Source organism: Myotis daubentonii, chromosome 10 (genome assembly GCF_963259705.1).
Source record: "Myotis daubentonii chromosome 10, mMyoDau2.1, whole genome shotgun sequence".
Taxonomy (NCBI): Eukaryota; Metazoa; Chordata; class Mammalia; order Chiroptera; family Vespertilionidae; genus Myotis; species Myotis daubentonii.
In genome coordinates, this window is record NC_081849.1 from 47246118 (window position 1) to 47272136 (window position 26019).

The window sequence follows — 26019 nt, forward strand, 5'->3', positions numbered from 1 at the left end:
CCCATGATGATATAATTGCTTTCTTAGATACTTTTTTCACATGTTGGATAGAAATTATTTTCATATAGGATATTTCTCTAAAGTAATAATATAATTCAATGAAAATGTTATTTATTAGTGTAATCGAAAACTCTGACATGTTCATAATTTGAGCTATAGTCTGTCTGGGAAGAAAGATAAGGCTAGACCTGAGTTTCCAAATCCTTAGGAAAGACCTTTTAGAACCCATATGATTTTTTTTCCATATGATATTCTTTATATTTTTTTATAAATAAAAATATACAATGAACTGAATGGAGTTTTCATTAAGAATAATAAACTCTTAAAGTGCTTAAAGCAGTACAACAAAACAAATTAGTTCACTAAGGATAAACATATGGCTCCTAGATTCTATGAAAAACAAAAGAAAAATAAAATCCAGGCTGTTGCTAAAAAATCCCAAAAGTGGCTATAGTACATTTTGATAGATTGTGGGAGGGGGAGTTTGCTCCTCATTCAAGATGAGATGATAAATGACTTTATGATAAAGGTTTAACAACTCTCTAGAAAGTTAAATAAATTGTTTGAAATTATATAGCACGATCCAATATGTATATAAGTATTTATAGTATATCTATAGTAATAAAAGTGTAATATACTAATTAGACTGGATGTCCTTCCGGACGACCTTCTGGACGAAGCTGGGGCTGCAGCCACGGGATCGAGGAAGCTGTCCCAGATTCAAGGGATCCAGGCAGCCACTGTGGCTGCAAGGGAGGAATCCAGGCAGCCGCCACAGCTGCGAAGGCCTACTCTTGCACGAATTTCGTGCACCGGGCTTCTAGTATTTATATAGTAGTATATATAAATAGTACATATGCATACAAACACTTATTTATATACATTATAAATACGGAAGTTATTTATCAAAATGCTAATAGCGGTTATCTTACAGTAAATAGACAATGAGTTTTTGTCCTTTTTCTTTTTTCATATTTTCAAAACATTCTATGTATATGTATTTGCATATTTAGAGTAAAAAGTCAGTAACAACCTTTAAAAGAGCCAAATGATGACCTTCTTAAGTATAGTTTTTTGTTTGTTTTTTTTAATTAAATCTTTATTGTTCAGATTATTACATTTGTTCCTCTTTTTTTTCCCCCCCATAACTCCCCTCCTCCCAGTTCCCGCCCCACTCTCCGCCCTTACTCCCCACCCACTGTCCTCATCCATAGGTGCACGATTTTTGTCCAGTCTCTTCCCACATCTCCCACACCCCTTTCCCCCCCAAGAATAGTCAGTCCATTCCCTTTCTATGTCCCTGATTCTATTATAATCACCAGTTCATTCTGTTCATCAGATTATTTATTCACTTGATTCTTAGATTCACTTGTTGATAGATGCATATTTGTTGTTCATAATTTGTATCTTTACCTTTTTCTTCCTCTTCCTCTTCTTAAAGGATACCTTTCAGCATTTCATATAATCCTGGTTTGGTGGTGATGAACTCCTTTAGCTTTTCCTTATCTGTGAAGCTCTTTGTCTGACCTTCAATTCTGAATGATAGCTTTGCTGGATAAAGTAATCTTGGTTGTAGGTTCTTGGTATTCATCACTTTGAATATTTCTTGCCACTCCCTTCTGGCCTGCAAAGTTTCTGTTGAGAAATCAGCTGACAGTCGTATGGGTATTCCCTTGTAGGTAACTGAGTTTCTTTCTCTTGCTGTTTTTAAGATTCTCTCTTTATCTTTTGCTCTTGGCATTTTAATTATGATGTGTCTTGGTGTGGTCCTCTTTGGATTCCTTTTGTTTGGGGTTCTCCGCGCTTCTTGGACCTGTAAGCCCATTTCTTTCACCAGGTGGGGGAAGTTTTCTGTCATTATTTCTTCAAATAGGTTTTCAATATCTTGTTCTCTCTCTTGTTCTAGTACCCCTATAATTCTGATGTTGGTATGCTTGAAGCTGTCCCAGAGGCTCCTTACACTATCCTTGCATTTTTGGATTCTTTTTTCATTTTGCTTTTCCGGTTGGATGTTTTTTGCTTCCTCGCATTTCAAATCATTGACTTGATTCTTGCGCTCCTCTGGTCTGCTGTCGGGCGTCTGTATAATATTCGTTATTTCAGTCCGTGTATGCTTAATTTCTAGTTGGTTCCCCAATATAAGATCGAGGGTCTTATTAGTTTTCGTGTAGATCTCATTAAGTTTATCGGCAGCTTCTAAACAGTTCTTGAGAGACCTTAAAAGTGTGGTTCTGAACTCTATATCTTCCATTGACAATTTTGTCCTGTTTCTTTGTCTCCGCATTTTGTTATTCTTCCTTGGTGCACCCCCTAGTGGTCTTTGTTCGCAGTCTTATAGTTAAATCTTGATTGTTGTAGCTAATTCCAGGGAGGGTTTGACCTCCAGGCCAAGTGGCTATGAGAATCAGCTGTGTCAGCAGTGAGAGAACTTCTGTCCTCTAGGGAGGTGCTAATCTAGCCTTTGCCTGAGGCTATCCGGCAAATGCCTCTGTGCAGGGCTTGGGCGGGGCGGGTCGCACAGGATCAACAGGGTGGGCCGGAGAGAGCAGTTATGGCGGCTCTCAGTCCTGTCCCCAGGGGCTCTGCCTCTCTGAGTCCCAGCACCCGCTGCAAAGCTCGGAGAGAAAGCTGCACTCGCTCTGACCGAAGCCAGACAGTCCCGCTTCTCCCGTTTGAGTCTGGGTCCCCAAAGACTCGCCCGGATCTGGTGCTCAGAGTCTGCGACTCCCTCCCGATTGAAAACAACAACCGCGCCCTCCGCCGCCAGCCCGCTCCACGCACTCCGCACCTCAGAATTTGACTTCAGCACTGCGCCTCCTCTGAGTGTCCGTGTGCGTTTCTCTTTCCTCCTAGTTGTAGGACTTCCACTCAGCCAGCGTTCCTGTGGTTCTGGGTGATGTCCCTTCCGTTTTTTGGTTTCACTTTTGAAGTAGTTGTTCAAAGCAGCAAACTCCGGCGTTAACCTATGCCGCCATCTTGGTTCTCCTCTAAGTATAGTTTTGTGCCAGAAATTCTACTGCTATAGTAAGTAGGTAGTTAATACCTATCTCTAAAATAAGTTTAACAGATGTCTTATCCTGCCTGCTCACCTTGATCTCCATACTCAGATATAACATTTAGCTAGAGGTATTCAGGAGCTTTTTATACAGTGGTGTGTGCACACTGAACTCACCTCAGGAGCTTAAATTCCAAGGCCTGGGTGCCTCCCACTAGAGACTCTGATTTTATTTATCTGGGATGTAGCTTGGCCAATGAAGTTCCCCATGTTATTAAATGTATAGCCAAAGTTGAGAGCCTCTGTTATATAGAAAACTAAAAAGAAAAATAAACCTCCCCAGCCAGTGAGGCTCAGCATCGACCCAGCAACCAAGAGGTCGCTGGTTCAATTCCCAGTCAGGGCACATGCCTGGGTGGTAGGCTCAATTCCCAGTAAAGCATTTTCAGTAGGTAGCCGATAGGTGTTGTTCCTCTCTCATCCATGTTTCTATCTCTCTGTCCCTCTCCCTTCCTCTCTAAAAGCCAAAACATTTAAAAAAACCAAAAAACTAATTTGTTTTTCACTCCTTTAATTTGTATTCTGTTAAAACTGTTATTGCCTCTACAAAGCTTATGTTGAAAAAGTACGTATTATTTTCAACTTTTCTTAATGCTATGTTTTAATGTCCAGCCTGCCACTGAGTTAACTGGGTGACATGATAGATTCTTGTATTCTCCTTCTACGTTTTTCTCCCTCTAGTCTATCTTCTACAATGTCACAATAACTAATTTTCCAAAGCATAAAATAATTATATCATTGCCCTTCATAAAGCCTTTAATTATCTGTTCTTTACAGGTTAAAGTAAAAGTTTCTCAGTCTGGACCCAACCTAGTATTTTGTTTTATTTCCTGGTAGTTTAACACTAGAGAACTTGAACTTCATTCGTACTGAATAAGCCTTTTGTTTTATACCTGCCTTTGCATATGCTGTTTCCTTTATCACTTATTTTGATCATAGTTCAAGAGTAGATTCAGAATCATTTCTTGGAATGGAAGGAAGCTAGCATTTATTGAATACACTAGTCAAGGACTGTGGTAGGTACTTTAAATAAAATACTTATAATACTCACAGCCATCCTTAAGAAATAGTCATTTTCTGCCCTGCCAGTGTGGCTTAATGGTTTAGTGTCAACTTATGAACAAGGATGTCATGGTTTGATTCCTAATCAGGGCCCATACCCAGGTTGTGGGCTCCATCCCTAATGTGGGGTGTGCAGGAGGCAGCCGACCAATGATTCTCTCTCATCATTGATATTTCTCTCTCTCTTCCTCCCTCCCTTCCTCTCTGAAATCAATAAAAATATTTTTTTAAAGGAATAGTCATTTTCTTTTACTGTGCAGTTAGGAACCCAAGGCTTTTAGAGGGTAAATAGCTCAAAATTGCACAGCTAGTGTAAGTAGGTAAGAGATTTTGAGCTCCAAATCCAGTGATTGTTTCCATGTCCTTCTTCCTCTGCCCATGTCACATTGTTTCAGTAGTTAATGCCCATATAATTATTATCTTAGCCTCTTTCTAAACATAGTATGTGCAAGTATTTGATGTTTTCAGTTTTGTTTTAAATTCTTCATAGTAGAAATAAATAAATGTAATGGTCTTAAGGTAGAATAAACAGTTTCCATTGTTCTGTGTATAGTCAGGTTTAATACTTCACTGTCACTATCTCATTAACCACTTGAGTTGTATGGTCCTATATGTTTACATTTGTAACCTTTTCTCTGATGTCCTTATAAGTACTGAGCAGTTTCAATTTAACATCTATTCTGTAGTTCTTATATGAGCAAAAATAAAAATCTACATTTTTCACTATCCCACAAGTTGGTAGACTCAGATTTATACATAGTTTATATAGGAATTTAAATACATTCACCCATAAAATTCAGTTAAATGCATTTCCTGCTCATGTAAAGAGGAACATTGAAAAGCTACTGTATGTAGATAACTTTAATAGTACAAAGTACAGCCTGTGAAACCTTAGCAGTCTCTGTACTGGAAAATGTTACAGTTTAACAAGAAGTTAATTTGGACAGTGTTAAAAATTTGAGACTTTTTTGGCTAGTAAGATAAATGTAATACTAGTATAAGTTGTCACTTTATCTCCTCTTTCTAGATTTTATTAGTGTTCTTAATTGTGATGGTTTCTTTAGGATACTGCTTCATAATTATTGTTTCCCAGTCTCATTTGATCTATTTTTTCTCTATTAGAATGTGAAACATGTTGCAGAAGCATTCAAGAAGTGGCTGAAGGGGGAGGAAAAAAGTGCCACTGCCTCTCAGAAAAAAACAACAAAACAAAACATGGGAAATACAACCACCAAATTTCGTAAAGCACTCATCAATGGTGATGAAAACCTGGCCTGCCAAATATACGAAAACAACCCTCAGCTAAAAGAATCCCTTGATCCTAATACATCTTATGGGGAACCCTACCAGCACAATACTCCATTACACTATGCTGCTAGACATGGAATGAATAGAATATTAGGGTAAGTATTACTATAAACAAGTTGATAATAAATTAGTCAAGGGAGAAAAACATATTAGTGAAAGAGGGAAAAAAACCCTGATCTTTGAAAATATATATATATACAGATGTGGGTATTATATGGTATTGTAGTGAATTGAAATTTCTAAAACTGAATATGCTCAAATTATTAGGTATGACTTTTTAAAATTAAGTCTAAATTAGACCAAAAGTTTTTTTTGTTGTTTTTTTTTTTTTAAATATCAACTTTTCTTAAAAAAATATATTTTATTGATTTTTCAGAGAGGAAGGGAGAGAGATAGAGAGAGTTTGAAACATCGATCAGCTGCCTCTTGCACATCCCCCACTGGGGATGTGCCCACAACCCAGGTACATGCCCTTGACTGGAATCGAACCCGGGACCTCTCAGTCCGCAGGCTGACGCTCTATCCACTGAGCCAAACCGGTTTCGGCTAGACCAAAAGTTTTAATAGTGAGGTTGGTTCGCATATTTTTGTTGCTACAATGATTTTGATTCTAGAAAAGTACTTATCAACAAATTGCAGGGACTGGGCCTGTAGCAAAGTTCTTAAGCTCTGATTCACTAATTGAAGTTGAAAAACAGATACTTTTGCCTTATCTAGTTATGATCAGATTTGAGTTCCTTTCTTTTAATGGGGTTTAGTTACTTAAGAAGACTTTTCTAAAAGTGAAACATTTCCTTAAAATTTAAAATGCTAACAAACTTAAAGCTTTTCAAGTATTAGTAACAGGGAATATATTTATTCAAAGATTCTTACCTAATTACAAGGGAGTTAAATTTGATATTTACTAGCTTATAACATGAAAGAAGCAAAGGATAGAAAAGTAGCTCCAAAACAAATTTAGTTTTTTTAGAAGTAGATTATGCAGCTATGGGAGTCTGATGCTAGAACAGAAAGAAAGAAACACTTCTTTGCTTACACAGTGAAATATAATTCTTAAACATGTATTCAAAGCTTTTTAGAACATAAAAACCTTCAAGCTTTTTAAATTTCATTTTATACAAATTGTTCAAATTAAACTGTTCTTTTTTATATATATACTAGGGGCCCGGTGCACGAAATTCGTGCACTGGGTGTGTGTGTGGGGGGAGTGTCCCTCAGCCCAGCCTGCCCCCTCTCACATACTGGGAGCCCTCAGGCGTTGACCCCCATCACCCTCCAATCGCAGGATCGGCCCCTTGCCCAGGCCTGATGCCTCTGGCTGAGGCGTCCGGCCCGGGCAGCGGGGACCCGCAGCTGCAGCGGCCCCACAATCGTGGGCTTCGCTTTAGGCCCAGGCAAGGGACCCCTAGCTCCTGGGACTGCCAGCTTCGACCGTGCCCAGCTCCCATCGCTGGCTCCACCCCTACTTCCTGCTATCACTGGCCAGAGCGGAAAAGGCACCTGATTCTCCGATCATGGCTGGGGGGCAGGGCAAAGGCGGCCCCAAGGCTGCCTTTGCCCTGCCCCCCAGCTCTTAGCTCCCCTCTGGGTTTCCGATCACTGTCAGTGGCAGGGGGCTTCTTCCTGCTTTCCCTTTCGCCTCCCTGCATTGTGCCTACATATGCAAATTAACCGCCATCTTGTTGGCAGTTAACTGCCAATCTTAGTTGGCAGTTAATTTGCATATAGCCCTGATTAGCCAATGAAAAGGGTAGCTCGTACGCCAATTACCATTTTTCTCTTTTATTAGTGTTGATATTTTATTGATTTTTTTACAGAGAGGAAAAGAGAGGGATAGAAAGTTAGAAACATTGATGAGAGAGAAACATCGATCAGCTGCCTCCTGCACACCCCCTACTGGGGATGTGCCCGCAACCAAGGTACATGCCCTTGACCAGAATCGAACCTGGGACCCTCTACTCTGTAGGCTGACACTCTATCCACTGAGCCAAACTGGTTAGGGCAAGCTGTTCTTTTTTATATACCTGAAACATGCCAGGTGTGTTCTGTCTTCCATGTCCATGCTGCTCTCTTTGCCCCAGAATCCCCTTCCCCACTCCACTCAGCTTTCTCTTTCTTTGCTAAATCTTACCCTTCCTTCAAGGTCCTGGGAAGGCTTTATCTTCTTAGCCTGTCACAACTCACAAGAACCTCAGTCTTTCTTTCTTTCTTTCTTTTTTTTTTAACTTATACGGCTCTTTTTTGTTTTTATTACTTGTTTGGCATACACTATCTCATTGTATCTTCTCTCTGCCTACCTAAATTGCAACTTTGTGATAAAAGTGTGGTTTTTTTTGTACTTCTAGCATCTAGCATAATATCTTACACAAAGTAAAAATAAATTTTATAAAATCATTGCACAAGGGCCCTGCCTGCTAGCTCAGAGGGTGAGTGTCAACCTATGAAACAGGAGGTTACAGTTTGATTCCCGGTCAGGGCACATGCCCAGGTTAGGGGCCAATCCCCAGTATGGGGCGTGCAGGAGGCAGCAGATCAGTGATTCTCTCTTTATCATTGTAGTTTCTATCTCTTTCCTACTTTCTTTCTCTCTGAAATGAATAAAAATATATTTTAAAAAAATTATTGCACAAGGAAATATTCTTATGACCAGGATTATAGTAAGGTTTATGGTGGTATAAACTAATAGGATTTTAAGAAGATATTTGAAATGAAATGTGACAACATCTAGAAAATCTGCATAACTTGGTGAATCAGTACTTTTCAGAAGATCAGTATGTATATGACTTTTTAAAATTATGCATGGGTAAAAGATTATTCATAATGCAAGGTAGATCATTGGATTTTAATGTAGCAGTGAAGAAGGTTCTTTGATATTAATTTCAGAGTCTGAAAAGTAATCTTTAGGTTTGATTAGCAATAAATGACAACTTGTTGAATTTTTGGTATAGTATCAAATGTGCATATTCATAATTATCTTTTAAATTTGTTATCTTCTATGTATTCTTATTTCAAAGTAGGAAATAATTGATTTTTGTCCTTCTTTTCCTTTACTACTTTAGGACTTTTCTTTTTGGTAGAGACGGAAATCCAAATAAACGGAATGTGCACAATGAAACATCTATGCATTTGTTGTGTATGGGACCTCAAATTATGATATCTGAAGGAGCCCTTCATCCTCGTTTAGCACGCCCCATGGAAGATGATTTTAGAAGAGCAGATTGTCTGCAGATGATCTTAAGATGGAAAGGAGCAAAACTTGACCAAGGGGAATATGAGAGAGCAGCTATTGATGCTGTAGATAACAAAAAAAACACACCCCTGCACTATGCTGCTGCCTCAGGGATGAAAACCTGTGTAGAGGTAAAACTTTGTTGTTTTAAATAATCTGCATGGTAAAATTTTCGTCTTGAAAATGTGTAATAATCAGTGTTTCTTTTGCTTTTTAAAATTGTATTTATTTTGATCTTCACCGAAGGATATTTTTTCCATTGATTTTTTTTGAGAGACTAGAATGGAGGGAGAGAGACACAGGGCTGGGCAGAGGGCTGGGATCGAACCTGTAACCCAGGTACATACCCTTGACCACAACCCTTAGGTTCAAAGTCTGATGCTCTAACCACTGAGCAAACCCAACCCGTGCATGTTTTGCCTATCTTAACAGTTAACTTAACTAGTTGTTTTTGTCCCTTATGTGGTTCTAAAAGAAGCAGGATTTCTTTTACGTAAAGTCATTCCCCTGTTTTAGGTAAATATTAAAAACAAACCCACAGTTACACAGCAAACCTTGGGAATAAAATGGTATCAAGAGCAACTGAAAATTTGCTAACATCCCTGAAGATAACAGTAATCAATTAAACACTATAATATTGAGAGTAATAGCTTTAGTAGAGACATGTTTTACTTTTTTGCTGATTTTTAGTAGACATTGTATAATAAAATGTATGCATATTAGATATGGCAACTCTTGGCAATGGGAACTATAGTTAAAGATATTGTTCAGTTCCCTAAGCACAGGATGAATATTAATGAATACATTTATTGGTGTATCTTTAAAAACATTGATAATTTTAAAATGTGCTTCTTTTTCTGTTTAATGTGTATTAAAGTGTTCCTGAATATTGTATTTGAGCATTTTCCTCTATATAATTTCATATATATATATATATATATATATATATATATATATATGTGTGTGTGTGTGTGTGTGTATATATACATATATATATATATATATATATATATATATATATATATATTATCTAACAACAGGCTTAGTTAAGGTCAGCCATATAATGTAGGATCTTAAGATAATAAATCATTACTCTCTTCATAGTATCATCACTACTTACAACTGGTTTTTCTCAGTTACATTCATGTCAATTTATACATAACTCATAGGGGTTCCTTCATATAGATATATTTATGATGGGGAGCACTCTCCCTAAGATCACAGAGTATCTACCTTTCCAAAAAGGTAGACTTTTGTTGAAAAAAAAAACACACACAAAAAAGATCCTAATCAGGTTAAATTATATATCTGAAAATTTACTATTTCCTTAATATTATTCATGTATATATACTTTATACTTCTGAATTGATATCAAAAATATGGATGCCCTTCATTTTCTTACTCAGATTAAAAGATTACGTTGTTTAAATGATTTCTTTAGAGTATCTTTTTTTAAAAAATATATTTTATTGATTTTTTACAGAGAGGAAGGGAGAGGGATAGAGAGTTAGAAACATTGATGAGAGAGAAGCATCTATCAACTGCCTCCTGCACACCCCCTACTGGGGATGTGCCTGCAACCCAGGTACATGCCCTTGACCGGAATCGAACCTGGGACTCTTCAGTCCCCAGGCCGACGCTCTATCCATTGAGCCAAACCGGCTAGGGCTTTAGAGTATCTTTTTGTTGTTGTTATTGACAGTTCTTTACTGTATCTTAGTGTCAATTCTTTTCACTTCTAAAACCCTTATCTTTTGTTTACTGCTATTATTTGTGATATTTATTAATCTTTTAGAGTGTTTTATTTCTTGGGTTTGTGTCACCTTTGCCCACTAGTTAGTCAGTGACAGTTATTAACATGAAACTACTTTTTGTCAGGCAATGTTTTCTAACATTGATTCACAGCATGGTAGAAGGATGTCCAGAGGTTTCAGGGGAAAGGAGGTTATTGGCAGAATTCCTGAGGCTTTTACACAAGCCTTTTTGTATATTGTTCTATGCCCACCTCCCGTGAAAGAATCCCTGCTGTAGTGACTCACCATTACATTACTGTGTCATATTTCTCAAGCGAGTTAGAGTAGACAATAGCTCATTCTGTTGGGTTTTTTTTTTAGGAATATGTTTTTGTTTTTTTTAAAAATACATTTTATTGATTTTTTACAGAGAGGAAGGGAGAGAGATAGAGAGCTAGAAACATCGATGAGAGAGAAACATCGATCAGCTGCCTCCTGCACATCCCCTACTGGGGATGTGCCCACAACCCAGGTACATGCCCTTGACCAGAATCGAACCTGGGACCTTTCAGTACGCAGGCTGACACTCTATCCACTGAGTCAAACCGGTTTCGGCAGCTCATTTTTGTTAGTAGTAATAATGCTCTTAAATTGGTGCCTTAATTTCTTTTTTCTTTTTTTTAAATATATTGATTTTTTTTTAATTGTTTTACTGCTTAAAGTATTACAAAGGGTGTTACATATGTGTCCTTTTTTTCCCCCCGCCCTTGACAATCCCCTGGCCTTCCAAACCCCTCAATGTCTTATGTCCATTGGTTATGCTTATATGCATGCATACAAGTCCTTCGGTTGATCTCTTACCCGCCTCCCTCCTGCCCCCCAACCCTTCCCGGCCTTCCCACTGCAGTTTGACAATCTGTTTGAGGCAGCTCTGCTTCTGTATCTATTATTGTTCAAAAGTTTATAATGGTCTCAATTATCCATGAATGAGTGAGATCATGTGGTATTTTTCCTTCATTGACTGGCTTATTTCACTTAGCATAATGCTCTCCAGTTCCATCCATGCCATTGCAAATGGTAAGAGTTCCTTCTTTTTTACAGCAGCATAGTATTCCATCGTGTAGATGTACCACAGTTTTCTAATCCATTCATCTACTGATGGGCACTTAGGCTGTTTCCAGATTCTAGCTATGGTGAATTGTGCTGCTATGAACATATGGGTGCATATATCCTTTCTGATTGGTGTTTCTGGTTTCATGGGATATATTCCTAGAAGAGGGACCACAGGGTCAAATGGGAGTTCCATTTTTAGTTTTTTGAGGAAACTCCATACTGTCTTCCATAGTGGCTGCATCAGTCTGCATTCCCACCAGCAGTGCACAAGTGTTCCTTTTTCTCCACATCCTCTCCAGCACTTGTTGTTTGTTGATTTGTTGAAGATAGCCAGTCTGACAGGCGTGAGATGGTACCTCATTGTTGTTTTGATTTGCATCTCTCGGATGATTAGTGACTTTGAGCATCCTATCTAATAAAAGAGAAACATGGTAATTAGCATACGAACGCTACCCTTCCCACTGGCTAATCAGCGTGATATGCAAATTAACTGCCAGCCAAGATGGCGGCCGGCAGCCAGGCAGCTTGAAACTAACATGAGGCTTGCTTGCTTCAGTGACGGAGGACTGCAACGTTCCCCGCTTGCCTTGCCGGCCTCTGAGCTTGCAGTTTAAGAAACATTGTAACAAATATAGAAGCTAAACAAAACCCCAGAAACCTGCTTTCAGCGATCCGGGATCTCAGAGCTGGAGTTATACATTGTTTCGATTATAGAACCCAAACAAACCAGATACCTGTTTTTAGCAGCAGAGGCCTCAGAGCTGGAGCCAGAGCTAAAGCTGGCCCAGAATAAAAAAAGAAAAAGAAAAAAAGGAGCAGTTGGGAGCTTCAGTCCCAGCCTGAAAACAGCCCTCAGCCCCTCACCCAGACTGGCCAGGCACCCCAGTGGGGCCCCCCACCCTGAAGGGTGTGTGACCAGCTGCAAACAGACACCATCCCCTCGTCCAGGCTGGCCAGGCACCCCAGTGGGGACCCCTACCCTGATCCAGGACACCCTTCAGGGCAAACCAGCCAGCCCCCACCCATGCACCAGGCCTCTATTCTATATAGTAAAAGGGTAATATGCCTCCCAGCACCAGGATCAGCGGAGCTGCGAGGCCTCCCGGCACCGGGATCAGCATGACAGGGGGCAGCGCCCAAATCCCCTGATCGCCCTGCGGCACTGTGTGTGACAGGGGGCGGGGCCACAACCTCCCTATCTGCCCTGCTCTGTTCATGACAGGGGAAGGCGCCCCAACCCCCTGATCAGCCCTGCTCTGTGTCTGATAGGGGGGAGCTCCCCAACCCCCTGGTCACCCTGCGGCTCTGTGTGTGACAGGGTGCGGCGCCCCAACCCCCCCACCCCACAGGCCCTGCTCTGTGTGTGACGGGGTAGAGCCATAACCTCCCCATCGGCCCTGCCCTGAGTGTGAGAGTGGCGGCACCCCAACCCCCTGATCGGCCCTGCTCTGTGGGTGATAGAGGGCGGCGCCCCAACCCCTCCCCCCCCACGGGCCCTGCTCTGTGTGTGAAAGGGGGCGGTGCCCCAACTCCCCTATTGGCCCTACTCTGTGAGTGACAGGGGGGAGCTCCTCAACCCCCTGATCGACCCTGCTCTGTGCGTGACAGGGGGCAGCGCCCCAACCCCCGGATTGGCCCTGCTCTGTGCGTGACGGGGTGGTGCCGCAACCTCCCCATGGACCCTGCCTTGAGTGTGACAGGGGGCGGTGCCCCAACCCCCCAATCGGCCCTACCCTGAGCGTGACTGAGGATGGCATCGCAACCTCCCAATCCGCCCTGCTCTGTGCATGACAGGGGGCGGCGCCCCAACTCCCCAATCGGCCCTGCTCTGAGCACAACCAGGGGCTGCACCTGGGGATTAGGCCTGCCCTCTGCCACCCGGGAGCAGGCCTAAGCCAGCAGGTCGTTATCTCCCGAGGGGTCCCAGACTGCGAGAGGGCACAGGCTGGGCTGAGGGCCCCCCCCCCCATGTGCACAAATTTTTGTGCACCGGGCCTCTAGTGTTTTCATATGTCTCTTGGCTTTTTGAATGTCCTGTTTTGAAAGGTGTCTGTCTATTTAGATCCTTTGCCCATTTTTTGATTGGATTGTTTATCTTCCTTTTGTTAAGTTGTATGAGTTCCCTATAAATTTTGGAGATTAGGCCCTTATCAGATATGACATTGGCAAATATGTTTTCCCACGCAGTGGGTTTTCTCGTTGTTTTGTTGATGGTTTCTTTTGCTGTGCAGAAGCTTTTTATTTTGATGTAGTCCCATTTGTTCATTTTCTCTTTAGTTTCAAGTGCCCTAGGAGCTGTATCAGTGAAGAAATTGCTTCGGCATATGTCTGAGATTTTGTTGCCTTTGGATTCTTCTAGAATTTTTATGGTTTCCCGTCGTACATTTAAGTCCTTTATTCATTTTGAGTTTATTTTTGTGTATGGTGTAAGTTGGTGGTCTAGTTTCATTTTCTTGCATGTATCTGTCTAATTTTCCCAACACCATTTATTGAAGAGACTATCTTGACTCCACTGTATGTTCTTGCCTCCTTTGTCAAATATTAATTGAGCATATCGGTTCTGGCCAATTTCTGGGCTCTCTATTCTATTCCATTGATCTATATGTCTGTTCTTGTGCCAGTACCAGGCAGTTTTGTGAACAGTGGCTTTGTAATACAGTTTGATATCAGGTATTGAGATCCCACCTACTTTGTTCTTTCTCAGGACCGCTGCAGCTATTTGGGGTCTTTTTTTATTCCAGATGAATTTTTGGAGAGTTTGTTCTAGATCTGTGAAGTATGCCGTTGGTATTTTAATGGGAAGTGTGTTGAATTTATAGATTGCTTTGGGTAGTATGGCCAGTTTAATGATGTTGATTCTACCAATCCATGAACACGGTATGTTCTTCCATCTGTTTATGTCTTCCTCTATCTCTTTTTTCAAGGCCCTGTAGTTTTCTGAGTAGAGAGAAGTCTTTTACCTCTTTAGTTAAGTTTATTCCTAGGTAGCTTAATATTTTTGGTGCGATGGTAAATGGGATTGTTTTTTTAGTCTCTTTTTCTGAAAGTTCACTTTTGGTGTATAGAAATGCCTTAGATTTCTTGGGGTTAATTTTGTATCCTGCTACATTGCCAAATTCATGTATTAAGTCTAGTAGTTTTTTGATGGAGTCTTTAGGATTTTGTATGTATAATATCATGTCGTCTGCAAATAAGGACAGTTTTACTTCCTCTTTTCCAATTCGGATGCCTTTTATTTCTTCTTCTTGTCTAATTGCAATGGCTAATACTTCCAGTACTATGTTGAACAGGAGTGGTGAGAGTGGGCATCCCTGTTTTGTTCCTGTTCTTAGGGGAAATGGTGGTAGTTTTTGTCCATTGAGTATGATATTGGCTGTAGGCTTGTCATATATGGCTTTTATTATGTTGAGTTATGATCCTTCTATCCCCACCTTGCTGAGAGTTTTTATCAAAAATGGGTGTTAGATTTTGTCAAATGCTTTTTCTGCATCAATTGATATGACTGTGGTTTTTTTCTTTCAATTTGTTTATGTGATGTATCACGTTTATTGATTTTCGGATATCGTACCATCCTTGCATCCCTGGGATAAATCATACTTAGTCATGGTGTATGATCTTTCTGATGTACTGCTGTATCCGATTTGCTAAGATTTTGTTGAGGATTTTGGCATCTATGTTCATGAGGGATATTGGCCTGTAATTCTCTTTCATTGTGTTGTCTTTACCTGGTTTTGGTATTAGGGTGATGCTGGCTTCATAGAATGAGCTTGGAAGTGTTCCTTCCTCTTGAATTTTTTGTAGTAGACTGAGGAGGATAGATTTTAGTTCTTCCTTGAATATTTGGTAAAACTCCCCTGTGAAGCCGTCTGGTCCGGGGCTTTTGTTTGCTGAAAGCTTTTTGATGACTGCTTCAATTTCTTCCATAGTTATTGGCCTGTTGAGATTTTTAGATTCTTCCTGATTGAGTTTTGGAATGTTGTATTTTTCTAGGAATTTGCCCATTTCCTCCAGGTTGTCTAGTTTGTTGGAGTAGAGTGTCCATAGTATTTTTTAACAATCATTTGTATTTCTGTGGTGTCCGTTGTTATTTCACCTCTATCATTTCTGATTTTGTTTATTTGGGTCCTCTCACTTTGGTTCTTGGTGAGCCTGGCTAGAGGTTCGTCAATCTTGTTTATCCTTTCGAAGAACCAGCTCTTGGTTTCATTGATTTTCTGTATTTTTTTTGGTCTCTATGTCATTTATTTCTGCTGTAATCTTTATTATCTCCTTCCTTTTGCTCACTCTGGAGTTTTCTTGTTGCTCTCTTTCTAATTTTTTGAGTTGTAGAGTTAGATGATTTACTACCGTTTTTTCTTGTTTTTTGAGATAGGCCTGTAGAGCTATAAACTTCCCTCTCAGGACTGCTTTCATTGTGTCCCGTAGGTTTTGGATTGTTGTGTTTTCATTGTCATTAGTTTCCAGGATGTTTTTATTTTCTTCTTTGATTTCATTGGTAACCCAATCAATATTTAATAACATGCTATTCAGCTTCCAAGTGTTTGAGTATTTTGGGTTGTTTTTATTGTAGTTTATTTCTAATATTATGCCATTGTGGTCTGAGAAGATGGTTGGTATGATTTCAATCTTCTTGAAATTGGGGAGACTTTGTTTGTGACCCAATATGTGGTCTGTTTTTGAATATGTCTTATGAGCACTTGAGTAGAATGTATATTCCGTGGCTTTGGGGTGAAGTGTTCTGAAGATGTCAATTAAGTCCATCTGATCTAGTGAGTCATTTAGGATTGCTGTTTCTTTGCTGATTGTTTGTCTAGAGGATTTATCCAGTGATATCAGTGGTGTATTAAAGTCCCCTACTATGATTGTATTGTTGTCGATCTCTCCTTTGATATCTTCCAGGAGTTTTTTTATGTATTTTGGTGCTCCTGCATTGGGTGCATATATGTTTATCAGGGTTATATCTTTTTTTTTTGTGTGTGTGATACAGAAATTGAAAGTATATTTATTTGAAAGTAAAGCTGCAGATTACACAGTTGAGCAAAGGATAAAATGCCAAGTATATCCACAATTAAGTGCCATTCAATAACTTAATGCAAATCCTCCCCCTTTTGTAGCATTCCTCTCAATTACCATGTTAAAAGTAGCCATCTAAGGCTTGAAAGAAATGTAATTGAGAAGTAGAATATCGCAGGTATCAGAGATATGGTTATTATGTTCAATCAAACAACAAATAAACAAATTCAGCATGATTCCTTCTTCTGCCTCCAGAACATTTATCCAAGTTCCAAGTTAACCACTTGAAGATCAGATTTTAATATTAGTGTTAAGATATCAAAGAGAATTGTAACTATCTTTTTGAAAGTATTTGCACCAAATAAAAATAACCATAGATACTTTGTCCTCCTACTGAAAGATAACTCTATGTGAATTTAGTTAAGTTTACTAGATAGAAGTTTCTATCAAGTAAATATTTTCATTTTTTAAATAATTTAACATTAAATTACTGTGCCAGAATTAGAACAAGGACATTTTAAATGGTTCTTAGGTCATCATTTCAGCTTTTTTGAAGAACAGCTATGAAGGGTTATATCTTCTTGTTGTATTGATCCCTTTAGTATTATGAAGTGGCCTTCCTTATCTCTTGTTATGGCCTTCACTTTGAGGTCTTTTTGTCCGATATAAGTATTGCTACCCCAGCTTTCTTTTCATTTCCCTTTGCCTAATAGATATTTTTCCATCCCTTCACTTTCAGTCTGTGTGAGTCCCTTCTTCTGAGGTGGGTCTCTTGTAGACAGCAGATGTATGGGTCATGTTTTTTTTATCCATTTAGCCACTCGATGTCTTTTGGTTGAAGCATTTAGTCCGTTTATGTTTAAAGTTATTATTGAAAGGTACTTGTTTGTAGCCATTTCTTTTTTTGTGTTGCTGTTTTCTTTCTGAGCTTTTTATTTCTTCTTTTTCCAGCATTTCTTTTAGCATTACTTGCATTGCTGGCTTGGTGGTGATAAACTCCCTTAGCCTTTTTGTCTGTGAAGCTTCCTATTTCCCCTTCAATTTTGAACGATAGCCTTGCTGGATAGAGTATTCTTGGATTCAGTCCTTTGCTTTGCATCACTTTGTAAATTTCCGTCCATTCATTTCTGGCCTTATGTGTTTTTGTTGAGAAATCATTTGATAATCTAATGGGAGATCCCTTGTATGTAGCTTTCTGTCTCTCTCTTGCAGCCTTTAAGATTCTCTCTTTGTCCTGAACATTTGCCATGGTAATTATGATGTGTCTTGGTGTGGGTCTTTTCGGGTTCACCTTGTTTGGGACTCTCTGTGCTTGTGTGACCTTTTTTTCTTCCCCACCTCAGGGAAGTTTTCTGATATTATTTCTTCGAGTAAGTTTTCTAATCCTTATTCATCTTTCTGTTGTTCTGGCACCCCTATTATTCGTATGTTGTTTCGTTTCATGTTGTCCCATAGCTCCCTTAGGCTCTCCTCCTGCCTTTTAATTTTTTTTCTCCAATTGCTGTTCAGTTTGGGTGTGTTTTGTTTCCCTGTCTTCTAATTTGCTAATTTGGTCCTCCGCTCCTTCTAGTCTACTGTTGAAACTTTCAATAGTGTTTTTTATTGCAGCTATGTCACTCTTCATTTCTTCTTGGTTCTTACATAATTTATTGATTTTTTTCATCTGTTTCTTCTTGCTTCTTGCATAAGTTGTTTATTTTTTCCTCCATCTGGTTTATGCATTCTAGGACCCTTAATCTGAATTCTTTTTCTGTCATGATGCATGCCTCGGCTTCACTTAGCTGCTTTTCTGGCGAGTGCTCCTTTTCTTTCCTTTGGGGGTTTCTTTGTCTACCCATGTTTGATCTCACCGACATATCTACATGTTGAGTCATTCAGTGGCTCCTTCCTGGGTGTCAGTGGCTCTTCAGGCTGTGGTTGCTCCTCGGGCGGTTGTGGTAGCAGCTGCTCCTCAGTTGGCAGCAGCTCCTGTGGTGGGTGCTGTTCACTGCTGTGGTGGCTCCTCTGGCTGGTGGGAGGAGGCTTCACACACAGCTGCTGTTTCTCAGACAGAGGGTGTGGTGATCAGGAGGCTGCTGTTCCTTAAATGCTGCCTTAATATCTTACTGCCAAAAATTCTATAAACATTGCTTTAGTAATCGTTGATTTTATAATGTTTGCAATGACATTCTTATCAAATTGTTCAAAAAAATAGAGTATAGTGTTTTTACCAGCATTATTTTTCCTCAGTGAATGACATTTGTGCCAGGTTTTATTCTAAACTATCTGACAGGCTTGATGATTTGCTTCATGTGAATGTCTGTATATGTTTTAACTGTTTGATTTATCAGTATATCAGATTACATAAACCACACCATTTGATGACTTTTTATTTTTCTATATATTCAAAGGAGCTCTTAGACTTAATGTAAAACATCTCAAATAGAGCCCTATAAATACCTTGGTTACATTTATCCTAGTTTTCATCGCAAATTTCAGCATATTGTTTTACCCATATAGCATTATCTTAAATCTCTTATAGTATACTACTGGCCCGATACACGAAATTCATTCAAGAGTAGGCTTTCCTTCCCCCATCTGCCGACACTGGCTTCCCTCTGGCGCCCAGGACCCGGGCTTCCTTTGCAGCCCCAGCTTCGTCCAGAAGGTCTTCCGGTCTAATTAGCATATTACGCTTTTATTATTATAGATACTGGACTGTACACTAGCCCAGCCTTGCGCCCTGAATGACTTTGGTAATGCTTACTATTAAGTAAAATAGAAGATTTTCCTTGGGAAGCATACATTAACTAATTCCCAGAGGTCTTACTGTGTTTTTTAATGCTAGTGCATAGAATACATGCATTTTTAAAAACCTATGTTAGTGTACTTCTTAAAGTATTAGTGGTTATGTATCTTTATTTCATGTCCTACTCCTTCAGTGAACAGGAAAGGCTTAGACTTCTCTTATAAAGTTTACTATCATAGGTAATTTAAATGTGGGCTCCTCTCCACCCCCCAAACTACTTATTTGACTGCATCATTGTTTTTAGCCCTTTAGTCATAAGAATAACAATTATAGCCCTGACCGGTTTGGCTCAGTGGATAGAGTGTCGGCCTGCAGACTGAAAGGTCCCACTTTCGATTCCAGTCAAGGGCATGTACCTTGGTTGCGGGCACATCCCCAGTGGGAAGTGTGCAGGAGGCAGCTGATCGATGTTTCTCTCTCATCGATGTTTCTAACTCTCTATCCCTCTCCCTTCCTCTCTGTAAAAAAAATCAATAAAATATATATTTTTTTAAAAAGAATAACAATTTTAATAACATTTGTATATAATGTTTTTCTAATCTTCATAATGCTCATTGGTACCAAGCATGATATAAAGGGTTTGGCTTAAGTGACACAGTATTATCAGGTATTTATTACTGTCTTGGTCCTCACAGTGACTATCTGTAGGACCTTGAGTGAATCACTCAACCTCTTTGAGATTATCATTCCCAACCATTCAAGACGAAACCATCACAGTTACCTCAAAAGTCCCCATTTAGCCCTAGTCAGTGTGACTCAGTGGATAGAGCATTGACCTATGGACTGAAGGATCCTGGGTTTGATTCCCGTCAAGGATTGCAGGCTCAGTCTCCAGTAGGGGGCATACAAGAGGCAGCTGATCAATGATTCTCTCATCATTGATGTTTCTATTTCTCTCTCCTCTCTTCCTCTCTGAAATCAATTAAAATATATATTTTTCAAAGTCCCCATTTAGCACTAATTTTCTGTTAATCTATGATAATAGTAAAATATATCCCATTTCAGAATCTAAGCCTTTAAGGCTAAATTGATTATTTTATTCCATGGCTAAGGTTAAGCTGTTTTTTGTTTTGTTTTATTTTTTAACTCTTAAAGCACTTATATCTAGTGACTTTTCTCCTTTTGGCAGACTCCCTAGAAAAGCCTTATCACTAGACCTCATTTTATTTATATTAGTGCTTCACATGCCATAGTGATTCAATAAATGGTTGATATGACAGAGATTGTTGTTTTTGATAGGGCTTAAAGGCATCTTTTTAAAATGAGTATTATCTTAGGTATTTCTTGTGCACTTCTGTTCTACTTGTTTAGTCACAGTTCTAATTGTAGCTGCTTGTCAAATCAAATAGAGGTCACTAGAAAACCAAAGATGCTAAGTCACACTTTTTCCTTCCCAGCCACAGAGCCTGTTTGACACTTTGGCAGCTATCAAAGCATTTCACACTTCATTGAAAAGCCATAAAAACCATTCATTAAAAAAAAACAAACCATTCATAGGTCCGACTGAAGAGTTTTACCTAATTATATTGTATTTTTAATACCTGGAATTTTAAAACTGAAAAGAATACAGAATTTGTGGTCCCAGCTCAGCAGTGGAGTAACTCTGCCTATCTGGGACTCAGTTTTCTAATTTTTAATCAAGAAAGATATTGCCCCCAGAATATTATAATGCTAAGGGTCATATAAATCATTTAGGCAGTGGTTCAAGCTCCCCATCCCAGAAGCACTCCAGCACCTCTCCCCTCCCTCTATTCTTTCCCCACAGGCATACACCTCCTAAACTCTAAAGGACACTATGAGGCTTGCAACCAGGACAGCAATGGGCAGTGGTAGTTCATCCCAGGCAAACCCCCTGAGATCCTCCCCAAGGTTCCCTTTTCTCTGACTTCTTAATGAACCAAAGCAGACTAGCCTAGGCTCACTTCCCTAACCCTTTCTGGTTTCACTGTCCTCAGTCTTTATAAATGTCCTCTAAAATTCACCTGGACTTGTATTGTGAAGTCTTTCCTGCATGAAGTCAAGAATCCACACCCAGATCCCCTTTCTGGTAATAGTAGTAAGGTTTGAGTGGGTATGATTTCACTTTAAGTATTCAGAGGAGGCTACTCAAGATGTCACCCTCAGACCTGTAGCATCAGTAACTACTGGGAGCTTATTGACACTCATAAAAGAGAAAGATGCAAATTGTACCTTCACAACGCCCTCCAGCCAATCAGGAGTGAGTATGCAAATTAACACAACAAAGATGGGCTAATTTGCAGAGGCAGGCACCGAGCTGCTGGGGGTAGGGCGGCACACACTGCCCCAGCCAATCCGGGCCTCTGGGCAGCGTGGGAAGGCGGAAAGGCGGCTCCGGGCTAGAGCAAAGGCGCCCAGAGCGAAGGCGGAAAGGCGGCTCCGGCCAGAGCGAAGGTGGTATCAGCAGCCAAGGGAAGGAAGGCCTATTCTTGCATGAATCTTCGTGCATTGGGCCTCTAGTTATAAATATAGCCCACCAGACCTCCCGATTCCAAGTCAGAATCTCTAGGGAGTAGACTCCAGGAATGTTTTAAGCAAGTTCTCTGGGTAATTTTTTTGCACATTACAGTTCTGTGAAGCACTGTTCTAGGTCTCAAACATATAGATTGAAGTATTTTGTGGAAGGAGTGATAAGACAGATCATGTAAAATGAAGATAGAGTCCATAACAAGGAAAAGAAACTAAATGCCAAGGTCAAGAATTTGGGATTTATTTATAGAAAATTGAGTCACTGAAAATGTTTGATTGGAAAAGTGCTAGTAAAAGAAGATACATTAAAATTAGCTTAATGGTTGTAGTGTAGGACAGATTTGAAGAGTAATTCTAAAGCGGTGTTTCTTAAGGTCTTGCTCTATGAAGAATGATCCTGGGACTGGTGTTGGTATCAATCATTTGGGAAGTTGTTGGAAATCCGGAATCTCATGCCTCACCCCTAACTACTTTTTTTTTTCTTTATTGATTAAGGTATTACATGTGTCCTTATCCCCCCATTGTTCCTCCAACCCCCACCCCCTACTCATGCCCTCACCCCCCTGGTGTCTGTGTCCATTGGTTGGGCTTATATGCATGCATACAACTCCTTTGGTTGATCTCTCCCACTTACCCCCATCCTCCCCCACCTTCCCTCTGAGGTTTGATGGTCTGATCAATGCTTCTCTGTCTCTGATCTGTTTTTGTTCATCAGTTTATGTTGTTTATTATATTCCACAAATGAGTGAGATCATGTGATATTTATCTTTCTCTGACTGGCTTATTTTGCTTAGCATAATGCTCTCCAGTTCCATCCATGCTGTTGTAAATGGTAAGAATTCCTCCTTTTTTACAGCAGTGTAGTATTCCATTGTGTAGATGTACCACAGTTGTTATTTTTGTTGTTGTTTTTACAGTCACTAATTCTACTCCTTGAATCCGAGCTTTCCTTCCTTCCTTCCTTCCTTCCTTCCTTCCTTCCTTCCTTCCTTCCTTCCTTCCTTCCTTCCTTCCTCTCTCTCTTTCTCTCTCTTTCTCTCTTTCTTCCTTTCTTCCTTTATTTCTTGTTAAGATTATTACAGATGTCCCTCTTTTTCCCCCCATAGCTCCCCTCCACCTGGTTCCCACCCTACCCCAGGCCTTTGCCACCCTATTGTCTGTGTCCATAGGTACAGCATACATGCATATAAGATCTTTGTCTAGCCAAAACCGGTTAAGCTCGGTGGATAGAGCGTTGGCCTGCGGACTCAAGGGTCCCAGGTTCGATTCCGGTCAAGGGCATGTACCTTGGTTGCGGGCACATCCCCAGTAGGAGGTGTGCAGGAGGCAGCTGGTCGATGTTACTCTCTCATCGATGTTTCTAGCTCTCTATCCCTCTCCCTTCCTCTCTGTAAAAAATCAATAAAAATATATTAAAAAAAAAAAAAGATCTTTGTCTAATCTCTTTCCACACCCCCCACAACCCTTTCCCTCTGAGAATCGTCAGTCTGTTCCATTTCCATGCCCCTGATTCTATTCCATTCTCCAGTTTATTCTGTTCATCAGATTTTTTATTCATTTAATTTTTAGATTCCCTTGTTGATAGATATGCATTAGTTGTCACTTTGTTGTTCATAATTTTTTATCTTTACCTTTTTCTTCTTCCTCTTCTTAAAAAATATCCTTCAACATTTCATATAATACTGGTTTGGTGATGATGAACTCCTTTAGCTTTTTCTTGTCTGTGAAGCTCTTTGTATGACCTTCAATTCTAAATGAGAGTGTTGCTGGGTAGAGTAATCTTGATTGTAGGTTCTTGCTATTCATCACTTTGAATATTTCATGCCACTCCCTTCTGGCCTGCATAGTTTCTGTTGAGAAATCAGCTGACAATCATATGGGTACTCCCTTGTAGGTAACTAACTGTCTTTCTCTTGCCGCTTTTAAGATTCTCTCTTTGTCTTTTGCCCTTGGCATTTTAATTATGAGGTGTTTTGGTGTGGTCCTCTTTCACCGGGTAGGGGAAGTTTTCTGTCATTATTTCTTCAAATAGGTTTTCAATATCTTGCTCTCTTCTTCTGGCACTCCCTTAATTGGGATGTTGGCCCAGAGGCTCCTTACACTATCTTCATATTTTTGGATTCTTTTTTCTTTTTGCTCTTCTGGTTAGGTGTTCTTTGCCTTCTCGTATTTCAAATCATTGACTTGATTCTTGGGACCCTTTAGTCTGCTATTGGATCTCTGTATATTATTCTTTATTTCAGTCAGTGTATGCTTAATTTCTGACTGGTCCTTTTCCATTTTATTGGCATTCTCACTAAGATCCTTGAAGGTCTCAATAAGTTCCTCGGAGGTTTCTAGAAGATTCTTGAGTAACCTTAAAGCTGTGGTTTTGAACTCTATATCCAATAGTTGGCTTTCTTCTATTTCTTTCATTTGTGACTTGTTTCTTTGTCTCCATATTTTGGTTGCTTCCTTGTGTTTGTTTCTATGTATTGGGTAGCTACTAAGTCTCCTTGAGTTGATAGAGTGGCCTTGTGTAGTAGGTGTCCTATAGGGCCCAGTGGCTCAGCCTCCTCAATCACCTGAGATGGAGACTCTTGGTGCACCCCTTTGTGGGCTGTGTGCACAGTCTTGTAGTTGAGCCTTTATTGCTGTTGGTGTTACTGGAAGGAATTGACCTCTAGGCCAATTAGTTGTGTGGACCAGCTGCGACTACAGTGGAAGAGCTTCTGCGCAGGAGACACCCTTATGGGTCAGGACTTGCTTCAGTGGGGCTTTGGTGCTCACTAAGTCTGCCCCTTGAGTGTGTCACTTATGGATGTGAAGAGTTGTATCTGGTATGGTCTCACACTGACCACTGGATACACTGGCTCTTGGGTCTCCAAGGAGGTGCAAAGTCAGCCACTGCCTGGGACCACCCAGCAGGAGCTACAGGGAGATCTGCAGATTCCTCCTCTTTGTATTGGTTTTGGAAGTGCCCAGACTGAGGCCCAGCGGTGAAGCAAGGCAGGCTGGTGCTGGTACTGGCTTTGGGCTTTTTATTGATAGCTTTGGGGCTCCCTGACCCAGCTGCAGCTTGTTTGACAGGTTTTAGGCTGAGAAAGGACAAGCCATTAATATGTAAAAGCCACTGCACATTTGGGTGGGGCGAGGTCTCAGAGAATCTCCAGAGTGGAGCGAACAGAAATGTCTGCCAGTCCGCCCTGCACCGGGGAGGTCCCAGCACAGGAACAATGACCGCTGCGAGCACCTCCATCTGAAAGAAAGCCACCCCCACGTTTCTGCCCCAATACCAGACAGTCGTTTCTCCCTGATTTGTCTGGGTCCCCGGGAGCTTGTAATTCAGTTCAAGGTGCTGACCTTTCAAGACAGTGGTTCTCAACATTCCTAATGCTGTGACCCTTTAATACAGTTCTTCATGTTGTGGTGACCCCCAACCATAAAATTATTTTCGTTGCTACTTCATAACTGTAAGTTTGCTACTGTTATGAATCGTAATGTAAATATCTGATATGCAGGATGTATTTTCATTGTTCCAAATTGAACATAATTAAAGCATAGTGATTAATCACAAAAACAATATGTAATTATATATGTGTTTTCTGATGGTCTTAGGCGACCCCTGTGAAAGGGTCGTTTGGCCCCCAAAGGGGTCGCGACCCACAGGTTGAGAACCGCTGTTTTAAGAGGAGCAGCTGTGTCTCTAGCAGCTCTGTAACTCAGCCCCAATCCTCACTTGGTTATAGTTCATAGTTCTTACTGCCCGTAGGGACGTCTCTGGAACTCTGGGCAGGGGGTCTGGTGTGGGGCTGGGACTCCTTACTCCTCCAGACGGCCTCCAAAGAGGCGATCTCCCTCCCGATGAAAAAAGCAGCACACCTGGGTGCCAGACCAGCCTGTTCCATGTCTGCACACCTCCTACCAGTCTTAATGCGCTTTCTTCTTTACCTGTCTAGTTGTAGTACTTCCACTCGGCAAGCTTTCCCGTGGTTCTGGATGATAGTTGTTCTGTATTTTAGTTGTAATTTTGATGTGGTTGTGGGAGGCAGCAAGTACAGGTGTTTACCTATGCTGCCATCTTGGTTCCAATCCTTCACCACAGTTTTTTAATCCACTCATCTGCTGATGGGCACTTAGGCTGTTTCCAAATCTTAGCTATGGTAAATTGTGCTGCTATGAACACAGGGGTGCATATATCCTTTCTGATTGGTGTTTCTGGTTTCTTGGGATGTAGTCCTAGAAGTGGGAT

At 40.4% G+C, this 26019-nt stretch overlaps 1 protein-coding gene across 5 annotated transcripts in view; it reads left to right on the forward strand.

The window, feature by feature from the left end:
* ANKIB1 (ankyrin repeat and IBR domain containing 1) overlaps positions 1–26019 on the forward strand; it is a 128604-nt gene that overhangs the window by 26932 nt on the left and 75653 nt on the right. For all 5 annotated transcript variants that reach the window (XM_059712271.1, XM_059712272.1, XM_059712273.1 and 2 more), the window contains exons 2-3: positions 5240–5520; positions 8485–8785. In XM_059712271.1, the coding sequence (XP_059568254.1) occupies positions 5333–5520; positions 8485–8785 (489 nt within the window). In that variant the 5' untranslated portion in view covers positions 5240–5332. The remainder of the gene's footprint in view (positions 1–5239; positions 5521–8484; positions 8786–26019) is intronic.